The 24,795-nt window shown below is 38.1% G+C and overlaps 1 protein-coding gene across 2 annotated transcripts in view; it reads left to right on the plus strand.

Moving 5' to 3' along the window:
- Nucleotides 1-18,628: 18,628 nt before the first annotated feature.
- The window catches only part of LOC131070450 (uncharacterized), a 250,978-nt gene continuing 244,811 nt past the window's right edge, over nt 18,629-24,795 (plus strand). The window contains exon 1 of one of the 2 annotated variants that reach the window (XM_058006004.2): nt 18,629-18,870. In XM_058006004.2, the coding sequence (XP_057861987.2) occupies nt 18,739-18,870 (132 nt within the window). In that variant the 5' untranslated portion in view covers nt 18,629-18,738. The remainder of the gene's footprint in view (nt 18,871-24,795) is intronic. The other variant, XM_058006003.2, reaches the window with a different exon arrangement.

Genomic DNA, 24,795 nt, shown 5'->3' on the forward strand with positions numbered 1-24,795 from the left:
AAACTTTAGCAGATTAACACATAATAGATGAAAAATTAAATTATAGAAATTACATGATAGGACAATACTGCAAAAGGAAAGATCTATCTTGCTAATTCCTTTAATGATCTCGTCAAAGTGCAGAGCGAACCTGTTGATGCACAAGGTGATCCCACAAGAATAGAAAGTAAGTCCGCTAAACGTATAACAATACTAAATGCTTGATGAACCCACTAGCTTATAGATCAACTTTGCTAGTTGATACATCGACTTTGCTTGCCAAACTATAAAACTTTTCTGCTACACTATAAAGCAAACTTGTTGAAACTAATGTCAAATTGGTTAAAACGTAGAATAAACCCACTAGACAATATTAAAAACCTGCTAGACTTTGAGGTTGTTCCACCAAGCCTTAGGAGTTATATTTGATAATTGATAAAGGGACAAGCTAAATTATGACAAGCTAAAATTTTTACCTTAACTCTACAAACCTATTAATAGCTTGCTTTAGTTGGATAATAATTTGTGTGGGCGATTCCACTAATTCTGAGGTGCAATCTCACTAGTCCATAGAGACCACCCATTGATCCACAGAGTGCACTCGCTAGTTTATAAAATTGTTGTTTTGGGGCTTTATTCGATGAAACCACTAAACTAAAGACAAATTTTCCAAAGCATTTTTAGTCCCGTTGAATTGTGACTTGCAAGTTGAAAGATGCTAAAAACCACAAAAAAGATTAAAAGAACTTGTGATGTGGGTCCCACTAGGCATGCCAACATGTATGCAATTAAATGTGAGTTCAAAGGAATACTAAAAACATGTTTAAACACTCAAACACACAAAATCACAACAACATCAAGACTGGACAAAAAGAAGGCTAAACATAAAAGATACAAACCGAAATAGCAAGTGTAATAGCTCTCTTTGATGCAATGATGTGTCCTTTGTTGGAAGATTGGATGCATGCTTAAAATTTTGACACATAATGAAAAGAGTGCTCCAAGGTTTCTCAAGCCATGAGAGTTAGAAGTATGATGATAGTGGAATGGACAAGGTGTTGGTATCAATTGCTCTCCAAAATGGCATGAGTGCTCCAATTTTCTCCTTGCTTGCTTGAATGTTGCATAATGAGAGAAAAAATTGGAAGTTTTGGTTAAGTGTGTGAGAGATGGAATGGAGGGACAATATTGAGAGATAGAGATCAAGTGTGGAGGATGATTAGGGTTCTCACACTCCTTGAGAAGTTGACAAATGTCAACTTAGGAGAGCTTGAGAGGACATAGGGAATTGTGAAAAGTGATGGATAGAGTTTAAGGAATATTTGTTATGAATGTATTTCTTGTATCCACACTCAAAGGTATTTTGGAGAAGGGAATAAAAGATTTTTTAATTCCTTGAAGGGGACAAAGGGGAAGGAGGCCCATGTGGGTCCTTTCCAAAAGTGGTTGGAATTTTAAGGTTGAGGTGGACATGGGTTGACTTTGGAGGCTAATTTTTGGGATTAGGAATGTGCACATGATCATAGGAGAATGATTAATAAAATAATCATGGATTAGAGTGCAAGTGGGAAATGGTGGGAGAGTTTACACCTAGAGAGAGAATGAGTGAGAGAATTTTTTATATTTTTTATTCCAAGTGGGAGGAAAGGGATTAAATTAAATAAATAATAGGGTTTATTTAATTTAATAGGTGGATTAAGATTGAGTTTAAAGTGCAAGTGGGAGATGTAGGAAAATGCAAGTGGATGAGGAAAAACAAATTTTTAGATTAATTTTAATTCAAAATTGGATGACAAGGGGATAATTTATTTAACTAAATAAACGTGGTATTTTATTTAATTAAATATAACTAAGAACTATAGATAAATTAATTAAATTAACTTAACTAAGACTATAGAGGAAGTCGGCTTTAATTAAATAACTAAATTATTTAGTAAGTGGACTCTTGACACCTAAAATTGTCCTATTTAATTAAATAAATATTTTAATTTATTTAATTACTTTAGCCTGGGTCTTATATTAATTAAATAAATCTTTATTTATTTAATTAGTTCATTTATCCTCTTCTATCCCTTTTTTCATTTAAATAAATAAGTGGACTGAGACACCTAAAATTGTCTAGTTTAATTAAATAAATATTTATATTTATTTAATTACTGTGAGGCCCTACCCCGAGCCATCATAGCATTGCAGTTATTTTTCATGTTTTGGACTTATTATTGATACTTTATTTTGATGCATTATGGACATAGATTCTATATGATCCAGTGATTGGATAACATTGATATGGTGTATGTCATTTATCTCTGATTTGCAGTACTTTATTTTGATGCTAGAAATTATGGATGCATGCCTTATAAATGATTGAATTTCATGATGATTATGATGATGCCATTGAGTAAATTATTTTATGTGGATTTTATTGGATAATTGGTAACTTGATTATTATAATTGAAATTGTATGCAAATGTCTGAATTGTATTCTTTTCATATGTTAATATTATATGTAATTATTTGAGATTACTAATGTGCAAAGTGAGATGTGCAGGAAAACTAATCCATGTGACCATGAAAACTATTAGGAGAATCAAGCTAAACCTATGTGCGTTTGTGAAGTCAAGGGTTGTCTATTTGGAGAGACAACACCTCGTGTGTAATGTGTTTTATTTGTAAATGTTTATGCTTGAATGTGTGTTTAAATTGAATTTGTTAAATTTGTTGATTAAAAAAAAAGGGACATTGCCATGTGTATTTAAGTATTGTGTATTTGTGTGGTGTCACTTGACACACGTGTTGTGAAGTGAGTTGGCAGTGACATGTCCCTTGGAGGGAATTTGTTTAACACTATGCATTTTTCTAAATATCCTAGTATGGTCTCAAGAAAGTCTTGGATAGTGAGCCATTAGAAAGGTCAACTCGAGATTGACCCGTAGGTAAACTTTGGGCGAGTTTCTAGAGGGTTAAAATAACTCCTAAGGTTAGGTTAGGGGCATTTTTAAAGGTCCATAAGTTATACCTATGGGTAAAGGCCAATTTTAGCCATGTGTCCACTCCTTGGTGACTGTCAAGTCACCTCAAAAGTTGAGTTTTTCAAGATAGCCGAATTTCAACTTTTGAGGATCTCACCTAGGTTAGACAACCTTCCAATTGAGTGATATTTGTTTTTCCCCATTTTTCATTTACCTTTTTGGGTTGCCTTGTTTAGAGAGCTTGTAAGATGTTGGGAAGACTAACCTATGAAAATCTCTCACCCTTTCCAAGAGGATTGGAAAGAGTTAGGAGAGCTTTCTTAGAGAATGGTTTGAGGGGGAGAATTTTGATCACCCACTCTCCATTTTTTGGAGACAGGAAATTTTTGTTGAAGTTTTAGTTTTTGGAGTTGGATTTTCTAAGTATGGAGGAGGAAAGAGATTAGTGGATTTGGGAACTCTTCTTCAACTTCTCCTCATTTCCATTTGCAGATTTAAGGTTGGTAGAAATTCATCCTTGTATATGTTTCTTTATTGTCAATGTGAAAATGATTGTATGTGCTTTGACAGTTGTTTTCTTTATAGTTTTGGGAAGGTCATCTTAATTTGTTGAATGATTTTTATTTTTGGGTGTTTCAAGGCCATACTCACACTTGGGAGGGTAGAGTAGCCTTGGGGGTGAAGGGCTACTTGACAACCTAAGAGTGTAGAGACTCTCTTCTTTAAAGAGAGAGATACACAAGGGTTATGGGACCCTTGCTGCATTTTATTTTTATGTTGTTTATGCAAAGGGGGTCATAAAGGGAGATTTTGGGCTTGTATGCCATGGGGGACATCAGGGTATTTTGGGACAATTATGTGGCTTGTGGTGGTTCTATTTTGGTAGCCTTGCAAAGGCATTGTGTTCTCCATATTGCAGATTCTCCTCTAGGTACTTGGTCCACCTTCACCCCACAAAGAAATAGTCACTTGGTGACTTCGTTTATCCTTGGGTTGGGAGTCCAAATGTTGTGAGTCTTTCTTGTGTTGTGTTTGCATTGTTTATATCTCGTTTAGCCTTAGTTCTCCTAGCACAGGGGTGGCTTCATGTAAGCCTAGGTTGGGAGGTGAGTCTCCATGGTCACAACCTACAAATGTTATTGTAGGTTTGTTTGGGAATAAACAATGGAGTGAAGTCTTCTTGCAAAGTTCATATTTAATATATTGAGTTTTCAAAGTAAAGAAATGTATTTTGACAAGCCCTCATTTGATAGGGATGAGGAGGCTTGAGTTTGTAACCTTCCTATTTTGTGTAAAGGAAACAATGAAGAAAACAAATGTATATTTACTTGTGTAGTTCATTTCAAAGAAATAAAAGAAAAGAAAAGCATTTGAGTTATTCATTTAAATCTGTTTATTGCTTGAATAAAGTTGAAATGAAAATATGCTTTCTGTTTTATTGGTTAGTAAAAGATATGCATGTTGGAAATGGGAAAAAGTCAGATAATTATTTAAGTTGATTACATTTTGTTAATTTTATCATTTCTGCAAAATAAGTGTTAGAAGTGCAGTTATAAATAAAAAGGAAATGTTATTGTTGTCTATAGTTTTAAAAATAAATGAATGAAAATACTTTCTAAATGTTAGTTTTAATCCCTTTAGTATTTGCATCTTGTTGCCTTATTGACCAAATACAAATTTGAAGAAATTAGTTGTAGCTGTAAAATAAATTATTTTTGTTAAACTTTATATTCTGAAAATGAAAGTTCATCATTGCATTCTTATAAAACTCTACTTTTAGTTAATCTGAAAATGCACAGTTTAGAGGAATAAATTAATCTATGCATTCTTATCTAAATAGAAAAGATAAAAGAATGCCATTCTGTCTATTTTGACATACCTGCTCTAAGCTAGTGTAGAATAAAATAAAAAGTGTAAATTTAAGTATATGAATATATATGTGTGTGTGTGTTATACATTTAAAATATCTATTATTTTACATCTAACTAATTTGCTATATATATATATATATATGAGCTTATATGATTGTGAATAAAAATCTTTTTCTACATAGACCGGATTAGAATTATATATATATATATATATATATTTACTATAAAAAAAGAGGGGGGGTTAATTCTAATCCGGTCTATGCAGAAAAAGATTTTTATTCACAATCATATAAGCTCATATATATATATATAACCTGAACCTTCTGCGGAAGCTAGGCCGCTACCATGGATAACCATGGTGGACGCTCAGTCGCCGCAACTGTGGGTATCCACAGTGGGCGGCACTGCACGCACCACTGTGGGTAACCACAGTGGACGAAACCGCGGCCTCCACTGTGGGTAACCACAGTGAGCAGTACCGCCGCCACTATGGGTATCCACAGTGGTGCCTGCGTGTCGTCGTGCGGCTCACAACCATCGCCCTCGGTCGCACCTCAAACCCCAACCTCGTGGCACCACCGCCTCTCTGGCCTTCGTGCCTCCATCATGCTTTCCTTCGGCTCCGCCAACCCTTCACCTGCACACACACACAAAAATAAATAAATAAAAATATATGTGTTGCTAAAATAAAACCCTAACCCAATTTCGGGTTAGGATAAATGAATAACAAAAGAAAGGTAGAAGAAGAGAGTGTTATTAGGTTTTATTCATAGTCATATAAGCTCATATATATAAACCTGAACCTTCTGCGGAAGCTAGGCCACTACCATGGATAACCATGGTGGACGCTCAGTCGCCGCAACTATGGGTATCCACAGTGGTCGGCACTGCGCGCACCATTGTGGGTAACCACAGTGGACGACACCGCGGCCTCCACTGTGGGTAACCACAGTGAGCAGCACCGCCGCCACTATGGGTATCCATAGTGGTGCTTGCATGTCGTCGTGCGGCTCACAACCATCGCCCTCGGTCGCACCTCAAACCCCAACCTCGTGGCACCACCGCCTCTCTGGCCTTTGTGCCTCCATCATGCTTTCCTTCGGCTCCGCCGACCCTTCACCTGCACACACACACAAAAATAAATAAATTAAAATATATGTGTTGCTAAAATAAAACCCTAACCCAATTTCAGGTTAGGATAAATGAATAACAAAAGAAAGGTAGAAGAAGAGAGTGTTATTAGGTTTTAAAATAAACCCTAGTTAGGGTTAGAATAAAAGAAATAAAATAATAAAAGGGGGGGAAGGTTCTTTTAAATTTGAAATGGGAATACCCCATTTGATTTAAGTTATTATTTTAGGTAAGTTGACCTTTTAGGGATTTTAATTGAAGGTGTAAATAATTAATTATATAGGCAATATTATGCTCATGTACGAGTATTTAACTTAAGAATTTACTAATGAAAATTTTATATAGTGAAATGATTAATTTTATGTTGAGAGGGTAATTTGATGTTGATTATTAAATATTTAATATTTAATGTTTTAAGGGAATTATTTCGACAATAATGTGAAGTTAATGACTAGGAAATTAATATATTTGATTTAGTCAATTTTAATAGACGGATTTCAAAACATTATTTACTATTGCTAAATTAATTATTTTTGAATACTATGGAAAATGTGATAACATTATTTTAATTAGTTTCAAAAGCAATTAAATACTATTAGGAAGGAATATTATCACTTGATTAGAAAATTGAAGATTTTTTTGGGGTAAATAAATTAATTACTTAATAAAGTTGGGATGACCCCTTGGGGTAGGATTATTCAGTGTTAAAATTATAAACGCTATATTGGTGGAGTTAATTAAATTAACTTTAGGAACCCATTCTTTTAATGCATGAGTCAACCCTTAGTATAGACAAACTTATTTATCGCATCTTTTACCGAATAACATCTAGGATTTTTGTGTTGTTTTAAAAAAAAATGTTGCGTTTTTGCCCAAAAGTTTGGGCATGACATTTTGGTATCAAAGCAAGGTTTCCAACGCTAGGAACCTTTCTCCATTACGTTTCGCTTTAATTATTAATTTTCTTCAAAATTATTTATTTATTCTATTTTATTTTATTTTCTCATGAAGGATGCCTCCGATTACGCGACAAGCTCGTAGGCACAGTAGGGGTCCTAGACATGCTCGCATGGCACGCGAAGACGTTGTGCGGGAAGAGTCGATTCCAAAAGGGAATCAAGAAGCTCTTCTCGAACAATCGATTGACCCTAATCGAGACATTTTGGTTGCACTTCAGAACCTGATAGGAATAGTTCAAGATAGACTCCTAGCAGTAGATCGTCAAGCAAAGCACCAAATTTCTGAGAGTCATAGATCAATAGCTAGGGAGCAGAGTAGGAGTCCACCTCCTAACCATATAGAGGCTCAGGTTGAGCATGAGCCTGAGTTAGTCTATCAACATGAGGCACCTCCAGTTGTGGCACCAGTAATTTTAGAGAGAGCACCCCGTGATTCTAGGGATTAGATCAGAGAAATTTTACGTCTTCAGCCACCATCATTTTCAGGATCTATCGATGGGGTAGAGGCTGAAGCTTGGCTATTGAGTCTAGAAAGTTGCTTCGGATTGCGTCCCTGTGAGAGAAATTTGAAGGCACAAATTGTTATTCATCTTTTGAGAGGGACGACTTCCACATGGTGGAGGCAGGAGGAGTATAAGAATGACATAGTTGTGGACACTATCACTTGGGACATATTTATGGAAAGATTCAGAGACAGATACCTATTAGAGCACTTTAGGCAGCGTAGAATTGATGAGTTTCATGACCTTATGCAGAAGGGTCTTTCAGTGTCCTGGTATGAGAGCAAGTTCTTCGAGCTCTTACCCTATGTTGACTACTTGAAGGAAGAGAAGCTACTCGTCAACCAGTTTATTAGAGGATTGAATGTCGATATAGCAGGAGCAGTTAGGATGGCAACTCTAGGAAGCCTTCGGGTTGTCGTGGAGAAGGCCTTGATAGTAGAGGAGATTTAGGGTAGACCTCAAGACACGCAGGATCGATATTAGAACTGAAACCCTATACCTCAATCTTTTGGGTTTCAGAAACCCCACTGGAAAGGTAATCACAAACATTCATTAGGGTCCTTCAAACCCCCTCCTCTGTAGCAACCATAGCAGAATAAGAGGCAAAGGCCTCCATAGGGTCAGCAGGGCTTTAAGCCCAAACAGTGGCAGACATCGATTCCATACACACCTCCGGCACAGACTCAGCAGTCCTCCAAGGATGGTTACAGTGGATCAAGCTGGACAGGAGGATAAGCATACTTTAGGCCACAGGGTGTTCAGTTTCAGACACGTGGTGCTTGTTTCACTTGTGGGGTCATGGGACACATGGCGAGAGAGTGTCCACAGGGTCAGATGGCAGGCAGTCAGCGGATGGCATGTTCGGAACCTACATTTGGGGACATGGGTAAGTCCCACAGAGTCTTCGCAGTGGTTGACAACCGCCAAGCAGAACATTAGGCCATAGTCATAGAGGCCACATGTATGATCAGAGGTAGTAGTGTTTTTGTCTTGTTTGATTCAGGAGCTAGAGTGTTCATTGAATCAATGATTAGGAATTGTCAACTTCAAATTGGGAGTACAACCACCTTAGTAGACCTTCGAGTCACACCAAAAGGATCTTATGGCATTGTTCTTGGCATAGATTGGTTATACGCCCATAGAGCCAAGATGGATTGTCGCAAGAAAAAGATTGAGTGTGTGGATGATCATGGTACTTCCATAGTAATTTCAGGGATTCAGAGACTCGTATCACTTTGTATGATTTTCGCTATGTAGCTTAAACGAAACATGCAAAAGGGAAATCAGCTATTTGCCATCACCATCAGTGATAGAGAGGAAGAAGATGAGAAGGAGGCTTCACTCAATGATCATCCTATCCTTAAGGGATTTGTAGATGTGTTTCCTTTTGAATTACCCAGTATGCCACCTCGTAGGGAGATTGATTGTCACATAGATCTTGTACCAGGAGCTGAGCCAGTTTCGAGAGCACCATATAGGATGACCACTAATGAGCTTAATGAGTTCAAGATGCATCTTGAGGAACTATTAGAGAAAGGTCACATTCATCCTAGTGTCTCCCCTTGGGGTGCACTAGTCATCTTCGTAAAGAAGAAGGACAGATCCCTTCGGTTATGTATGGATTACATACAGTTGAACAAAGTGACCATCAAGAACCGATACCCTTTGCCTAGGATTGACGACTTATTTGATCAGCTTCAAGGTGCCAAAGTATTTTCTAAGATAAATCTAAAGTCAGGGTACCATCAATTGAGGATAGTAGATAGCGATATCTACAAGACCGCTTTTCGTACTGGGTATGGCCACTATGAGTTCACTGTGGTTCCATTTGGTCTTACGAATGCTCCAACTATATTCATGAGTCTCATGAATGGGGTATTCTACATTTTCCTTGATAGATTTGTGATTGTGTTCCTTGACGACATATTGATATATTCTCGGAATGAGAAGGAGCATGAGGAGCACTTGAGACAGGTATTCCAGTGCTTGAGAGACAATTAGTTGTATGGCAATTTGTTGAAGTGTACATTCTTTAGATCAAAGGTCAGATATCTAGGACATGTTATATTCGATGATGGGATCTCAGTTGACCCATTGAAGATCAGAGCTATTATGGATTGGTCAGCGCCAACTAGTGTGACATAAGTTAGGAGTTTCATGGGTCTAGTAGGTTACTACAGATGCTTCGTTGAGAGGTTCTCTAGGGTTGCACATCTTATTACATCTCTTCAATGAAAGGGAAAGAAATTCGAGTGGATAGAAAAGTGTGAGAGGGCCTTTCAGGAACTCAAAAGGGCACTTACTAGTGCACCTATTCTTGTTGTGCCAGAATCCTCGACCGATTTCATGGTATGTACAGATGCTTCCTTGGATGGTTTAGGAGTAGTCCTTATGCAGGAGGGTCGAGCTATAGCGTATGGGTCTAATAAAATAAGACTCACCAGCTTAACTACCCTACTCATGACCTTGAGTTGGCAGCAGTGGTTCACACACTTGTAAGGTGGAGACACTTTCTTTTGGGTCATCGTTTTGAGCTTCATTTAGATCATCAGATCTTCAAGTACATATTTACTCAGCCTAATCTTAATGCTCGTTAGAGAAGATGGATGGAGTTTTATGTGAGTATGATTTTGATGTTCACTACATCAAGGGGAAAGAAAATGTAGTTTCAGATGCCTTGAGTAGGAGATGTCATGAGATACGCTCCATGTCTATAGACACAAATTTAAGAGATCCTATATTGCAGTAGCTACCAAAGGATGAGTCATATTTAGAGGTATGCCAGGTAGTGTGATCTTAGGAGACCTTGGAAGGAAAGTATACAAACTTTTCATTAGAGTCTAATAGACTACTACGCCATAGAGGGCGCATCTATGTACCTCATTCCAGAGGGTTACATGATTTCATTGTGATGGAGGCTCATAGAGCTCCTTATGCAGCACATCCCGAAGTTAAGAAGATGCATGCAGATTTCAGATAATTATATCATTGGCCAGGTATGCAACAATTCATTGATGTACTAGTAGCCTGATGCCTTGAGTGCCAGAGAGTCAAGTCGGAGCACCGCCATCTAGGTGGGTTGCTCCATTCTCATGTGATACCAGAGTGGAAGTGGGATACTATATCGATGGATTTTGTCATTGGAGTTCCTATGTCATCACGTCGTCATGATACCATCATGGTGACAGTTGACAAGTTGACCAAAGTGGCCTACTTCTCACTAGTTCGGACCACCTTCATAGCACCAACAGTGGCACAGGTATTCTTAAGGGATATTGTCAGACTTCATGGCATTCCACGCAAGATTATTTCAAACAGAGATTCCCTCTTCACTTTTTCCTTTTGGAAGGCGTTGCAGGCAGTGATGGGTACCAGACTCAACTTTAGCAAAACCTATCATCCAAAAATGGATGGACAGATAGAGAGGATAAACCAGGTGTTAGAAGACATGCTCCGTATGTATGTCATGGATCATCAGACCAGATGGGAAGAGTGCCTTCCTTTGGTAGAGTTTTCCTATAACAATAGGCATCACACTTCCTTGGGGAAGCCACCTTATCAGGCTTTGTACGACAGACCTTGTAGGACACCTTTGAGTTAGGACCGCATTGAGGATAGAGTAGCTATTGGTCCTGAGATAGTTCAGGATATGGAGCAGCAGGTGGATTTGATTAGACAGTGCCTTAGAGAGGCATAAGATAGACAAAAGAAGTATGCAGATGCGAAGAGGATAGATCATAGCTTCATGGTTGGGGACAGAGTCTTCTTGAGAGTGCGACTGCATACGAGTCTAATCAGTTATGGAAAGGGTTCTAAGCTCACACCTCATTTTGTTGGACCATTTGAGATCCTTGAGAGGATAGGACTATTTGCATATTGTCTAGCTTTTCCACCTAGCTTGTCACGCATCCACGATGTGTTTCATGTATCAGTTCCGAGGAAATATATTTATGATGAGTCTCATATTATATATTGGGATGCCTTGCAGGTGGAGTCGGACGGGCAGTTGGCTTTGGATCCCATTCGCATTTTGGCTCGCCGGATGTTGTCTCTTCGAGGCCGAGAGCTGGACTGGGTTAGGGTTCAGTGGGATTGCTATGACGAGGTTACGACATCATGGGAGGACGCAACATAGATGAGATCTCAGTACCCCCATCTTTTTGATGAACTCCAGGAGGAAGTTCATGCCTAGAGGGGGAGGGTGTGAGGCCCTACCCCGAGCCGTCATAACATTGCAGTTATTTTTCATGTTTTGGACCTATTATTGATACTTTATTTTTATGCATTATGGACATAGATTCTATATGATCCAGTGATTGGATAACATTGATATGGTGTATGCCATTTATCTCTAATTTGCAGTACTTTATTTTGATGCTAGAAATTATGGATGCATGCCTTATAAATGATTGAATTTCATGATGATTATGATGATGCCATTGAGTAAATTATTTTATGTGGATTTTATTGGATAATTGGTAACTTGATTATTATAATTGAAATTGTATGCAAATGTCTAAATTGTATTCTTTTCATATGTTAATATTATATGTAATTATTTGGGATTACTAATGTGCAAAGTGAGATGTGCAGGAAAACTAATCCATGTGACCATGGAAACTATTAGGAGAATCAAGCTAAACCTATGTGCGTTTGTGAAGCCAAGGGTTGTCTATTTGGAGAGACAACATCTACCTAGGAAATAATCACCTAAATCTCTTTTGGAAGGAAATTGAACCGAGAAACAAACAAATAGAAAACAACATTATAGCTAGTCAAAGGATCAAATAGGCAAGACAACTTTATGAGCAAGAATCAAAGGTCGATCCCTCTTTTTCTCAACAACACAATTAGGGGAAAGGATCCAGTAGTTGAGCATGTACCAATTGTTGTGAGGGTTGTTGATACCTTGTGTTCCAAAAATTGAACAAATAAAACCTATTGTTTGAAACAAAAAATATCAATTTTTGTTAGGAAATGTACCAACAGTTGTTAGGAAATGTACCAATAGTTGTTAAGAAATGTACTAATATTGTAAAAAGTAACCAATTAGGCGGTGCCATGTCAGTTGCACAACTATTGGGGTCTCTTTTGCATGCCTATTGGTCTCGCTTTTTTGGGGGATTGTTTTGGACACCTTGGCAAAAAACATGTTGATGTGGCATCATATTTGATGACGTGGCCCTGAAACCTTAGTTATAAGCAGGGGAATTTCCAAGTAAGCTGCTGTAAAAAAATCGGAGTGATTTGAGATTTCCAAGTAGGATTTTGAGAAGCGCAAAGTTAGGGTGCACAACTACTGGGTCCTTTCCCCTAGTATTTTCACCTTGCAAGAGGTTGATATCAATATTAAAAAACTAGGAATAGGAAAAGCAAAGGACTTGGTCAAAATTCAAGTTGAGTATCTAAAATGGGGATGAGAATTCTCACATTACACACTATAAGAATATTGAATAACATCATTCAACAAGTGTTCCCAAGAGATTGGACTAATAGCCTATTAATACCTCTTTTTAAGAGTGACGATGTTAATAATCCTTCTAATTACTAGACCATAATGATCAACCCTTTGCAAAATTATTTGGTAGTATGGTGGAAAATAGAATTAGCAAATTAGCAAAAGATAAATAAAACATGTGAAAGGTCAAGCAGGATTTAGGCCTAAGCACTCCACAATTGATCATGGAATCAATCTAAGGGACATCATTTTAAAAGTCTGGGGAGAAAGGGAACACAATTTTTATTGTTTTGTTGACTTCAAAAAAGGCTTTCAACATGGTCCCCATGGATAAGTGATGGTGTAGAATGGAAGAAATAGGAATTATTATGCTTTTAAGAGTGTCTATCGTATGATTTACGAGGAGATTAAAACCAAAATTATAACTTTGACAAACATCTTAGAAAGTTTTAGGAGTGAAATTAGGGTCAAGCCCCTACACTCTTTAGTTTATAAATTGATAAAGTTGAAGATTGGCTAAATTTGCAAGGTAAAGCTAGTGTCGTCTTGGGAGAGTTTGTGATTAGGCTTCTTTTATATGTTGATTATCTTATTTTAACTGTTAAATCAACTCACAAGTTGAACACTTTTGTAGAGTAGCGGGGATGCAAGTCAATACCAGTATGCCCAAAATTGTGATCTTTTATGATAGGAGAAAATAGAACCAACATAAGTTCTACTTCGAAGGTAACATTTTTGAATTAGTAATTTAGTACAAATACCTTGGAATTGAATTTAAAAAAAAAATCTTAGTTGCGGGCTATAAGAAGAAGAGAACATTGGGAGGTTGGAAAGATCTATATGCTCTTTAAAATAGATGTAGAGAGGTAGAGTTATGAGATTAGAAATCTACTCAAAATCTTCTCAGGCTTTTACTTCTTCCAGTGGTGCTTTATGTATGTGAACTATGGGCTAACTGTTGGAATCCAAGAACACTGAGAGGGGGGGGGGGTGAATCAGTGTTCTATCGGTAAATGAATTTATGAACTTATTGCATATGAACCGGTTAACATTAAATATAATTAAAGTGCATGAGACAAATAACACATAAAGAAGAAACACCATAACACCAATATCTATATGTGGAAAACCCTATGAAGGGAAAAACCATGGTGGGGCTAATACCCACAATATCTATATACTTGATCAAGGTATACAAATATTACATAGAGGGGATTGCACATGCAATCAAGCTCACCGCCTAGAGCTCACTGCTCAAACATAAGTCTCACTGACTTACACAACATTATACAATGATTACAAAGAAAAATGAATTTATAGATTGCATCTTTCCATGCTAGATAAGTTCCAGTTTATGCTCTATCAACCCTATGTGAACTGGTTTACTGATACTCTATTCTGCCTTGTTTTGCTACCAGTTGGAACTGCGCACAAAAGCTTTTACTCGTTGATCAAATCGCATACCATCAGTCTTTGGCTGATTCACATCCAAAGTCGCATTACATTTATCCTTGAATCCATCGCTAAAAAGATCTCCCTTAAATGCCCTTTAACTTTTCACCATGTCGGCCTCAATGAGAAAAATAATCCTGTCGGTTGTCGGATCATAACGTGAGATATGCATTATCCGATGATCATATTTATGTTGAACTTCACACGCTACCGTAAATTCCTTCAAAGATATTATCGGGGTCCTAAAATATCTTAACCGGGTCCTATACTTAAGCAGTTTCCAAATTACACGTTACCGGTATCAAGTCTAACCAATTATTAAGAATAAAGTATAGTGTATATACCGGTTGTGTATAGTGTATACCGGTTGGCCCAAATAATACAAAATGATAAGACAATGAATCCCGATAAGAATTATCAACACCTGAAGATGAGTTGCCATCAATGACAACCCTAAATGCAATTTACTTTACCAGATGAGTGTCAATTGCCAACACTAACGATACCTTAGATTCAAAGTGGAAACAAAATAAGGAAATTTAAAATCATTTGATCACAAGTAAGCTCAAAATAAGAGGTCTAGTTCCTTATTAGATTATATTTAATGAAATAGGGGCAACTCCTATTGAAGCAATTACTATGGTGCATCTAATAAACCCTTTTACAACAACTGCGATGTCGTTCCGACATGCTTCACAACCTAGGGTTTCTGCGGGAGGGCACCACTTTGTTGGTTTGCTTCCCGACCAAAGGTTTGCAAACTGGGTGTTCATGGTAAAGGGGGGTTGTGGCAATAATATAATTGATGTTGCACTGAATCACCTTCGAAAGGATGGTTTCGATGCTAATAAAAGTCGAAAGGGTTTTGAAACCTTTGTCGTTGACACTGTGCAGGGTGGTTTGGGGGGTCGACTCAGCTCTCAGCCTCAAGAAAAGGGAAAAGGGCTAGTGGGGATGAGGATCAAAAGCCTTCTTGATCAGGGTGTGCATCACTCGAAGCATTGTGATGCTTCAAAGCCACTCGGTGTGGATTTTTTGAAACCCTTTTCATCGGCTTTGATGCCTTCGACCACGTCGGTAAATGTTTCTTTGACAAGAGAAATAGAGGAGGTTGAGCATAACATAAGGGTTTTTGCCGGTCTAGGGCTTATTGGTCGATTTAGAGGACACAGGCCAAGTCTTTGTGATCTCCATAAATGGATCTCAGTCCATTGGGAACCCATTTTGGATGACTGTGTGCAGATTTACCCCCATGCCCGGGGTTTCTTTGTAGTTGTTTTTCAAAATGAAGCGGATAGGAACAAAGTTCTGGGATGTTGTCAATGGTGTTGGGAGGACGAACATTTGCTGATGCTGAAATCTTGGCATCTGACTTTCAATCCTAATTTGGAGACTTTTGACTGTACCCCTATATGGATCAGGCTCCCAAATCTCCCAATGTAGTTTTGGTTCAACTCCTGTTTTGAAGCCATGGGGAACTCTTTAGGTAAGTTTTTGATGATTGATGAAGGTTCTCTTAATTTGTTGCATACTAATTTTGCACATATATTGGTTGAAATGGATTCCTCCAAGGATCTCCCTCCAGAGATCTCTATTTCAACCTCGAAAGGTAGCTGGCTTTAGCCTGTGGACTACGAAGGGATTCCATTTAGGTGCAGAAGATATTTTAACATGGGACACAATGGTGATACTTGTGAAAGGCGAAGAGTGAAGAAATCTACTTCATGGTGGAAGGAGGTTGTAGTGTCATAAAATTGCGACCCTAGCAATTTTAACCACATTTGAGGTCCTCACCTTAGCGACAACATCTTCCTTCCCAACTGAGACTTCTCTCTGCATTTTTACCTTGAACCTCTCCTTGTTTAAGCCCTGAGATGGCCTCAGGATCCTGTTCGGACCCCAAGATAAGGTAGGACAGGGGCGTGGTGCCCCTGTCCCCCCCTCTTAGGGTGGCCCCAAGATAGGTCCCTCTGGTCCTATATGCATTTCGAGATTCCAAATCCCCTCGATGTTGGCCTTCGGTGAGATGAATTAATATTTTGAGGCATGTATAAAAGGGCAGTTGGTCCTCTCATTTGCATGGACAAGATATATACGAAATACACGATAGGCAAAATTCAAGCAAAAGGTCTTCATCAAGCATTCAAGTCTTCAAGCATCCATCAAGTCTTCTTCTTCACGTGTCTTCTTCATTCATCCATTAGAGAAACATTACAACATTCATTTGCAAGCATATGCATGTGTTAGGGTTTTGTCATGTTACATGCCATTTCATGCAACACTTGTGATTATATTCAAGAAGCAAAGCAATCGTCATCAACAAATTGCAGATCTACAAGGTATACATTTCCATCATTTACATTTAAGCATTTGCAATTACTTTCTTTCAAGGTTGATTCCTCAACTGGGGTTTGACTGAGGCAAATCCCTATCCACAATCCTTCTTCCCTTCTTTTATGTGTGTAGGTTGCATGTGCGCAATTGTAATTATAGGTTTGGGATTCATTTGCAGAGACGAAAAAACCCTTTTTATTTCACGAATTTTTCGGCGGACCGTGTGCACTTTCAACACGGTCCCGATGACTTTTCTCCAAATTCGCAGGGTAGATCCGTATCAGTCTAAATATCTCAGATCCAAAGCTACAACGCGATCCCGAACCGGTAGCTCCTCATTTCACCCATTTTATCTCTCTTTTCTACATAGTCAACAAGTCAACTCTTCTACTTACAAAAGAGGGCAAATTACATTCCAACACTTGCAATCCATTTGGAATTTACATCTTGGATTTGGATCTAGTGGATTCAACCCCTCTTTTGAATGTAAAGTATCTCCCAAGTGAAAATCATCCTAGTGATTTCCTTTCTCTCTCCTAGGTGGGGAATCACTAGGGTTCAATTTTCCACTTTATAGAGATCACCCCCAATTTTTACACGGTGGAAAAGGTGGAGGGGAACCTGATTTTCGCTCAGGTTCCACAGGCTACGAACGGTGCAAATTTGGGTTGTACAGATAGGGCACTGGAGTCTAAGGGTGACTCTGGGACAACCATGCTAGCTAAATCTGGAGGTCCAGGAAGTGTGGGGGTTGATAGTGTCAATAAAGCGAGACATGAGGATCAAGCTAGTAATGAGCAAATGAAAGAGGTGAAGGACAAATCTGGTTCAATGATGATTATTGGTGAACATCATATCAGTCCGCAAAGCTTGGAGGGAAGGGGAAAATGGGGTGTGGGAGTCTCCAATTTGAAGTTATTGGAAAATGCAAGAGATGAAGGGTGGATTGAGGTTAAAAGGAAGCATGATAAGAGAGCCAAGGATGAAAGTATTAGGCTAATCCTTCACTCTCAGGAAGTAGAGGAAGTTAATCAACATTGCACACAATGACCTGCTAATGGGTCTTTTGTGGCTGGGGGAGGGGGCTCCTTGGTTGTAGCCCCACCTAGTTCGGGCCAGGTCAAAACCCGGTTTCTTAATAAAATAAATATCTTTTATCGAGCAAAATAAAATAAAATTACTATGGTGCATCTTATAAGGTAATTAAAAAGAATCAAACAAATGGAAGTAGGTAGATGGCCTAAGGTTGTTTTCAATGGCATTAGGAGTGAATGAAAGAAGACTTGGATGAAACAAAATAGAAAACAAACGATTAAATAAAATAATTACTCAAATGCATGCTCCACAAATAGTAAAGAGATACAGGTTTTTGTTATGGATAAGTTCTGCAAGCGAATATTTGGTAAAGTGCTAGTGAGAAAGAAGAAATATTATCTTGAGGAGTTCAACCTCATGTGCGATCATCACCAAAAAGTGTATGTAGTGGCTAATATTTTATGGAGAGCCAAGATTCTAATTGCTCAACTAAGAACCAACTCTCATCAACTCCGATGTGAAACATAGCAATGAAAAAGATTTAAAGAAGCATGAGAAGAAAGGGTGTGCATTTTTTGCAATATCGGGCTAGTAGAGTTAAACAATTTATTATGGATTATGATGCCTTCAAGGACATCGTGGACAAACATGCCAATATCATGTCAACTGTTTCTTGGAAAATTTATTTAGCAAGAGCAATGTCGAAAAGTTGGGGTAGAAGACATAAATGACAAGGCTGATTGTCCCATAGACTATTTTTAGCCTTGTGAATGTGTTCTCATCTAAGATGGACACAAAACTTAAAAAAAATGACTTAGATATGCTATTTCCCCAATAAAGATATAATAAATAAATAAATCACCGAAACATTAGTCTGCTAAAAAAAGTTCGAAGGCCGGGTGGTCGGAATTAATTGGGCTAGCAGATTCAGGCACCATATATATATATATATGACGGCAGGAATATATAGAGAAAGCTGGTAGCGAAGAGCGATTGTTTGGGGTTTCACAAGGGTTTTACAATAGAGAGATAAAGGAAGATCAGAAAATGGGAAAGAAGCAGAAGAAGCCGGGCGTGGGAAAGCAGAAAACCGAACGAAAGACTGCCAAAGCTGAAGAGAAAAGAGCTCGCAGAGGTGATAAACACGTCTCCCAGGAAGACGACATTGACAGTATCCTGGTACGCTTTCAAATCATTATAACTCCGAATATTAAGAATTTCGATGCTGTGACTACTGCAACAATGAAGTAGTAACCAAGATAAACAAATTAAAAAAGTGACAAATAGACTGAAGAAATGCTAACAAACACTTCTTTTAATGAATTGTGCTATATATATTATTACAACAGTAATGTAAATTTCATTAAAAGAATGTGGACTGAATAGAATAAGCCCCCAAAGTCCTGTAAATTAAGCCAATCCTAAAAAAAAATGGAAATATCAAGCAGCCCCCAAAAAACGAAACAGTCACTGAATAATATATCATTTGGCTTCAAAAGGGAAACAACGGTTCAACAAGTCAAAGAGACAAAGAATAAAAATAAACTAAGCAACAATAGAAACGAACCAAGAGGGGAGGTGGGTTTGGTTAGCTGGTTTTGGAACCACACTTCATCTGTTAAGTCCTGGTCATTTTCAACAGGCTCCCAACCAGTAATTGCATTATTTTTTTTTCATTTTGCTCCGCCCGTTTAGGCGGTTGACTATCAGGAACGTCTTGCTGCAGACAAATTTCAAAGAGGGAGAATTTGTCATGTCCAAAAGGCACATCCCATCCGTGTCACTAAGAAGACGGAGAGGAGGACACATGACCAGCTTATGGGGGAGGAAAGCAATCTGTGTGGGAGGAGTCTAACCAACATGCCTTTGGGAATGCCACCTAGAGCTATTATTGCTCCTACGCCTTTGGCACCAAGATGTGGAATGAGCACAAGGTGTTGAAGTAAGAGGAATATGAGAAACGGTACAAAGAGCGTTGCCCGAGTGATCTACAAAGGTTTGGAGATGGACCGCCTCAAAAGCTACTATGTTGGCTTGCACTTGAATTTGCTGAAATACATTGGAGATAATCATAAATTTGGACGTTTGTGTACTTCCAACCATCATCTCCTTGCCATCCCCAAATTTTGGTCCATGGCTCATTGTCCTGGAAATTTGTTCTCAATGCTTTCCATTATGGTGCTCTTGAATCTCCACGAAACATAGATTATTTGCAAATAAAACAGAATTTCGATCATCTCAAATACAAAAGGAATCTTCACTTGGAAAATATGATAGATCCAGGTGAATTATGCTGAAAGCTCAGATCCATCTCCTAGAAAAGGCTTCAAAAAGCATGAATCAATTAGGAAAATATTGCACAAGCTTGACCCATCTCCTAAAAGAATAATGTGCCAAGTAAAAGATTCAGGCTGAAAAGGCTTGAAAATCATGAATCCATGACCAAATTGACTAAGCTATGGTGCAGAACTATAATAAGTACTCTAGAGTTTCAAATCAATTGCATGAAAGCACTTAGGATTTGAAATTCATGAATGGTGGTCTTTGTCAATAGGTAAGCCTTGGTATAAAACATAGTTTTATAACTTGTAGTATACTTGTGTGATTAACAAGATTTTCTCATAGGCAAGAAACACTCTAATTTACTCATAGGTGAGTTATGAAAAATTATGCCTTGAAATTACTTGAGTGCTTTGTGAGTTTGTAGGTTAAACTCGTAAGTTGACTTTTTGCCATGTCACCGAGTTTGAGTCAAAATAGGGTCTATCAAGTTTTTGAATTTTGGTATAAAATACACCAAGATAAATGGGCAAAGCTTAGGCTCCACAACGAGATTCCAAATAGTGTGAACTCTCCAACTCTAGGTTTAAGCAAATGAAGGAAATTAGCATCTTGTTCCATTCTTGAATCATAGGCAGATAAGGAGAGAGCCAATTGTCTCCTTTACTAGGAGAGTAATTATATGGAGTGTCCACAATCACTTCCAATCCTTCCACCACAATTTGATTGAATAGCAATTTTGTGTTGCAAATAGAAAGGCACAACCTTGAGGATAACTTAAAAGAATTCTCTATCTTGATTGCTTAAGTTGAACTTGGCTTCGTCCTTGGTTTGAGATAGCCAAGAAGAGGTGGACTTAGCAAAGAGATCTCAAATAGTTCAAATTCATCGTTTGAAAACAAATAGAGGGAGAGCATCTATGAATTCACATCCTATGGAACATCTTGCAAGGTATTGATTGAAGACCACCAGAGGTATTGTTTGAAGACCTCCACAAAGAGTGAATTGTTTGGAAGTCCATAATGCAAATCATTGCCATTCTAAATGAGCCAAGACAAGCTTTTAATTGCTTTTAGTCACAAATATTCTACAATTTTGATTGGCAGAGGGGTAATTAGAAGGGTATGAAAACCGAAAAATTCCATGCTATATGGCCATAAGGAAAATCTAAGAAATGCAATTTCTTATAAGAATCTTCTAGGATTCATTCCTTTTGATAACCTTGATGATCCACTTACCACAAAGAACAATACCTTGATGTGACGTATCAACCAAGCTTATGTCTCTAGAGTCTTTGGGAAGGCAACAAAAATCCCTTACTTAACGTTAGCCTAAGGAAATTATTAGAGCAACTTGTCGAACTTGCACCAAGACACCTTGGAAGGCCCCCAAAAAGAATAGTAAATATGTGGTTGACAGAACCCTACAATAAACTTGGAATTCGTAACAGAAAGTTGCTTCAATAACTAGTCGTCAAGATTTTTCTCAAAGCTCTCAATGGCATATTGCCACAAAGAGGATGGAGAAGCTTTTGGTAGGCACCCAACAAGAAAAATAGTAAACATGTGTTGAAAAGAGAACCTTAGAAGAAATATAGAATTTCGTAGCAAGAGAATGTGGATTTGTGTGATGTCACCATCTTAGTTTTAAGCTAACCTTTAATAAGTATATGTTCAGGGGTGGCAGTCCTGAATCTCTAAGTAGTTATAGTTTAGGAATAAAGATTAGAAACCGTGAAGTCTTATAAATAAGACAGTTTCCGTAACATTAGTTTTATTATTCCTTAGAACAAAATAAAGACGAGAAGATGATAGAATAACAATACCAAAGATTCATGAAAAGATAAGTAGTAGTCACACCTCCAATGGAAAGAGCTTCGTTGATGGACCTTCATACACCTACAATGAAATAGTTAGCATCATAGTATAAAGACTTGCAAGCATCTATGGAACATAAGAGAAATCCAAAAGATACACATCTGCCAAACATGAGGACTACAATCATCCACACACCTGCTCACAATCATACCACTCTATACATGAATCCCGAAGGATCAATACATGAAAGGATAGGGTCATGAGCAGATCATCAACGGATGGAGTGTATAACCAGGATTGCCAAACGTGTAATCATTTATCTCATATCCCATATCCATGTATGGTGTACACCTCATGAATCTGTATTACTGAATTGTGATCAGCCTGAAGAAAGAACGCATAATATAATCGATAAATGAAGACATCCAAATCAGATTGGAGATATCCCAAGAAATCCAATGGAAGGAGATCAGCCATGATGCAGATTAAGGTATATAGCTTTGCTAACCAGTAATCATAATCCAAGAAGAATCCGAAAACAATTATACCATCGAACCATTAAGTATGGATCACTGATTTCCATCTAAATGATGATATCGATCATGATTAAGGGAGAACCAAACAATCACTTTAACTAACAACAGTAACCGGTTAGTATATGAAAGAGATGTGATTAAGGTTGACAAATGAACATCTCCCATAATTCCAAGAGACACAGCCACCCAATGGAGCAAATATATAATTGCATTCATTCCTCCCTCAAACCCATCGAAGAATCGGTATTTTATCCTTTATTTCCAGATTTGGAAAAGCTTGTGGTGAGCAGGCTGAAGGCCCAATTATCAAGTGCATAATCGAATCAGCAATACATCTGAAACAGCACCAATCACATTGCAAGTTATTACTGCCGAGATCTGAAACAGCAATCGACTTATTGTTGCATGTTATCATCTCCAAATCAGACACAGCATCTTTATTTTTGTTGCAAGATTATAACTTCATATCTGAAATAGTGACCATATTGTAGTAAGCGATATTATCAGTTAATACATTGCATATAATTAAGGATCATAACAGACATAGCAATCTAATTGCTGTAAGCGATTGCCAGTCAATATTATAGCATATATTTATTGACATAATCAGAGATAGCTATTGACTTAAGATCAGTTGCACATTCATTGCAGAGATCATCATTATATATATATACAAGATCACTTCACTTAAGCATACATCTAATTGTCTTATCAGAAAGAGCAGTGACATTGATGATAGTAATTATTCTTGAATTATTATTAGTATCAACCAAATTACAAGCTTAAACCATTGTATTCTTACATTATTCATCACATGTTATAAGTATTATTAGTTAATTGAGGAAATAAGTCTCCTGCAATTGATCTTTGCAAGTTAATTGTCCCTATCTTATAAGTTATTAAATAAGGGGACATTACAATTTGCTATCTAGTAGGCAAGCTTTTCTCAACTCTCACAATGACATGCTACCAAAAAGGGTATGGAGAAACTTGAAAAGAAAAAAGAATACATAAAAATCTGAAAAATTCTCCATGATTGATCCATTTCCACACACATGCTTGAAGCCAAGTGCATGCCCTTGTGGGCCGGTAAAGTACTTACTGGGCCCGCCCTTCCTTGCTCCAACCCCCCCTCTCATTTCATCAATTCTTGGATATAAATGAATGGATAGTAGTAGTCATTTCATCAATTGAAGAACCTGTAGAAGCCGTTTAAGCAGCCCCACTGACATAATCTGAGCTGACATCCCTTCCATTTCTAGAGCCAGAAGCCCCTACTATTTGAAGGGCTAGCCCCCTACTATTTGAAGGGAACATTAATGAATTGGGCTAGCTCAAAGTAGCAAGCTGATTAATTTGCCGCCGTATTAATGAACTAATGCCATTAGAATTAATTGACTGATTCCCTTCAAAAACTATAATTGGGGGGGGGGGTGGGAACGGCCGGAGGACAAAAGGGCTTGCCCCCCACCCTGCAGGGGGGGGGGGGGGTAATCCCACACCTTCTATTCTCACCCAACCCTTCCTCCCGGAACAACTTTACTATTCCCACCCTTATTGGAAAACCAATTATAGTTGTTCTAGAATTCCCACCCAACCCTTCCTCCAACTACTTATCCCACCCATTCCCCCGGCCCATAGAATAGTAGGGGCCCACCTAATACTAGAGCCTAAAGCAATGTAGTAAGTGTCAAGATGCTTCATGGTGTGTTTTATTTCTCATCATCCAAGAGAAAAGAATCATAGACATAATTACCATTGACAAGTTGTTGCAAGCTATCACAAAGAAGGGAGATGCCATGAACCAACGTATGAGAGATGCCTGTAAGCCAGTTAATTAGTAAATAAGGCTTTTTAATGCTTTAATAGAAAATAATAGTATTAAGTTTTTTCTGCGGGTAGTTAGTTGCCGAACGGTTGGTGGCCTAACCAACCGCGAACTCTTTATATTGTAAACTTGTAGCACATTGTGAGGACATGGGATTTGGAGAGGAATATGATATACACCTGTGTTACACAAATCTATTCGGGTATACTGTGTTGTGCGTTATTGGTTCCATGTTAATGAATTGTGATGCTTTGGTATTGTACATTGTATATTGATGTTCCCTATGCTACCACCTGAACCACTTAGGCTACTAACATTTTGGCGTCGTTGCCTAAGTCGAACCTGAAGGTCTGAGGAGGGAAAGCTGGCGGGATGGAAGTATAATGGGTCGTCCATTCGACCAAAATATCCTGGTGACAGACAGTGACATAGAAGATAACACGGAAGTAACCGGGGAGGATCAGTTGACACAGGACCTGATTCACGCGTGGGACGTTTCCGTGGACCAGTACGTACAACAAGAAGCGGAACTGAGCGCTGTCTCGGTTGATACAGTACGGGCGGAACTCAACATGAACCAGGCAGTACATGATCTCTTGGGTAGCCTTCCAAGGTTGTTGGCACGTGTCCTCGTGGAACGTGA

Source organism: Cryptomeria japonica, chromosome 3 (genome assembly GCF_030272615.1).
Source record: "Cryptomeria japonica chromosome 3, Sugi_1.0, whole genome shotgun sequence".
NCBI classification, from domain to species: Eukaryota; Viridiplantae; Streptophyta; class Pinopsida; order Cupressales; family Cupressaceae; genus Cryptomeria; species Cryptomeria japonica.